Here is an 852-nt window from a genome sequence, read left to right as displayed (position 1 = left end):
TGCAGATATTCTACCCTCAGAACACAGCTGTATTGTAACTCCATGCATGGTAGCAAACAGTAAATCAGAGATAAAAGGCTTCGGTAATATGGCATCAAATTCTATGAGACACCCGGCATGTACCACCATCATACACACCCGCTGCTTACCCTCCCTGTCCATTTCAGAGCGACAACAATTGTAAGAGAAATAAAACATTGTAAGATCTCAGCTGCTAGGAGATAGATGAATGTAATGCCACGATCCAAACCTCCGGCATTCTCACACAGCTCTGCAAATTTGCAAACAGATTCTTCACCCCCCAGCCCTCCCTCTCCCCCCCACCCCTCCCAACAGAATCAGAAAGCACATCTTACCACTGGATGAGAGAGAGGAACAGAAGTGCCCACACCATCATTTTGAGTGAAAATGCAGGATTCAAGAATGCAGTGCTCCCCAGGCTTGTTGGATTTGAAGGAATCATCTCTTTTTCTCTCCCTCCCCCCCCACCAAGTTTTTTTCCCCTTTCCTCTTGGTTGCAGATGGATCCGTCCCCTTCTTTAATTTTTTTTTTTGGTAGTGGTTCTGCCCCCCTCCCTACCAGGTCCCGTCAGTGGGATGATACATTGCGCCCAGCTGCGGGAATTAATATGCAGGGAGACAGAAATTAGATCTGCACAAGCCCTTGCAGATATAATCAGAAAACGTCAGCTCAGGCAGCAGGCAGCAGCTTCCAAGTCTAGGGGAATAATATAATTGGGAAAAAAGGGAAAAAAAAAAAAATCCCACAACAACCAAACAGCAAAATCACAGACACTCACAGAATAAAGCAGTCCAGGAAAGAAGAAACACATACACATGCAGACATTTACA

General features: G+C 45.4%; 1 protein-coding gene across 1 annotated transcript in view; it reads right to left on the bottom strand.

Moving 5' to 3' along the window:
• Positions 1-463, bottom strand: part of LOC104408113 (gamma-aminobutyric acid receptor subunit gamma-2) — a gene marked incomplete at its 3' end in the record, with an annotated part of 30,072 nt that extends 29,609 nt beyond the window's left edge. The window contains exon 1 of the mRNA XM_010017602.1: positions 357-463. Coding sequence (XP_010015904.1) covers positions 357-463 — 107 coding nt within the window. The remainder of the gene's footprint in view (positions 1-356) is intronic.
• Between the last annotated feature and the right edge of the window lie 389 nt (positions 464-852).

The sequence above is a fragment of the Nestor notabilis genome, unplaced genomic scaffold (genome assembly GCF_000696875.1).
Source record: "Nestor notabilis isolate BGI_N333 unplaced genomic scaffold, ASM69687v1 scaffold31740, whole genome shotgun sequence".
NCBI lineage: Eukaryota > Metazoa > Chordata > Aves > Psittaciformes > Psittacidae > Nestor > Nestor notabilis.
The sequence above is the reverse complement of the archived record's forward strand: the minus strand, read 5'-3'. Positions and strand labels throughout refer to the sequence as shown.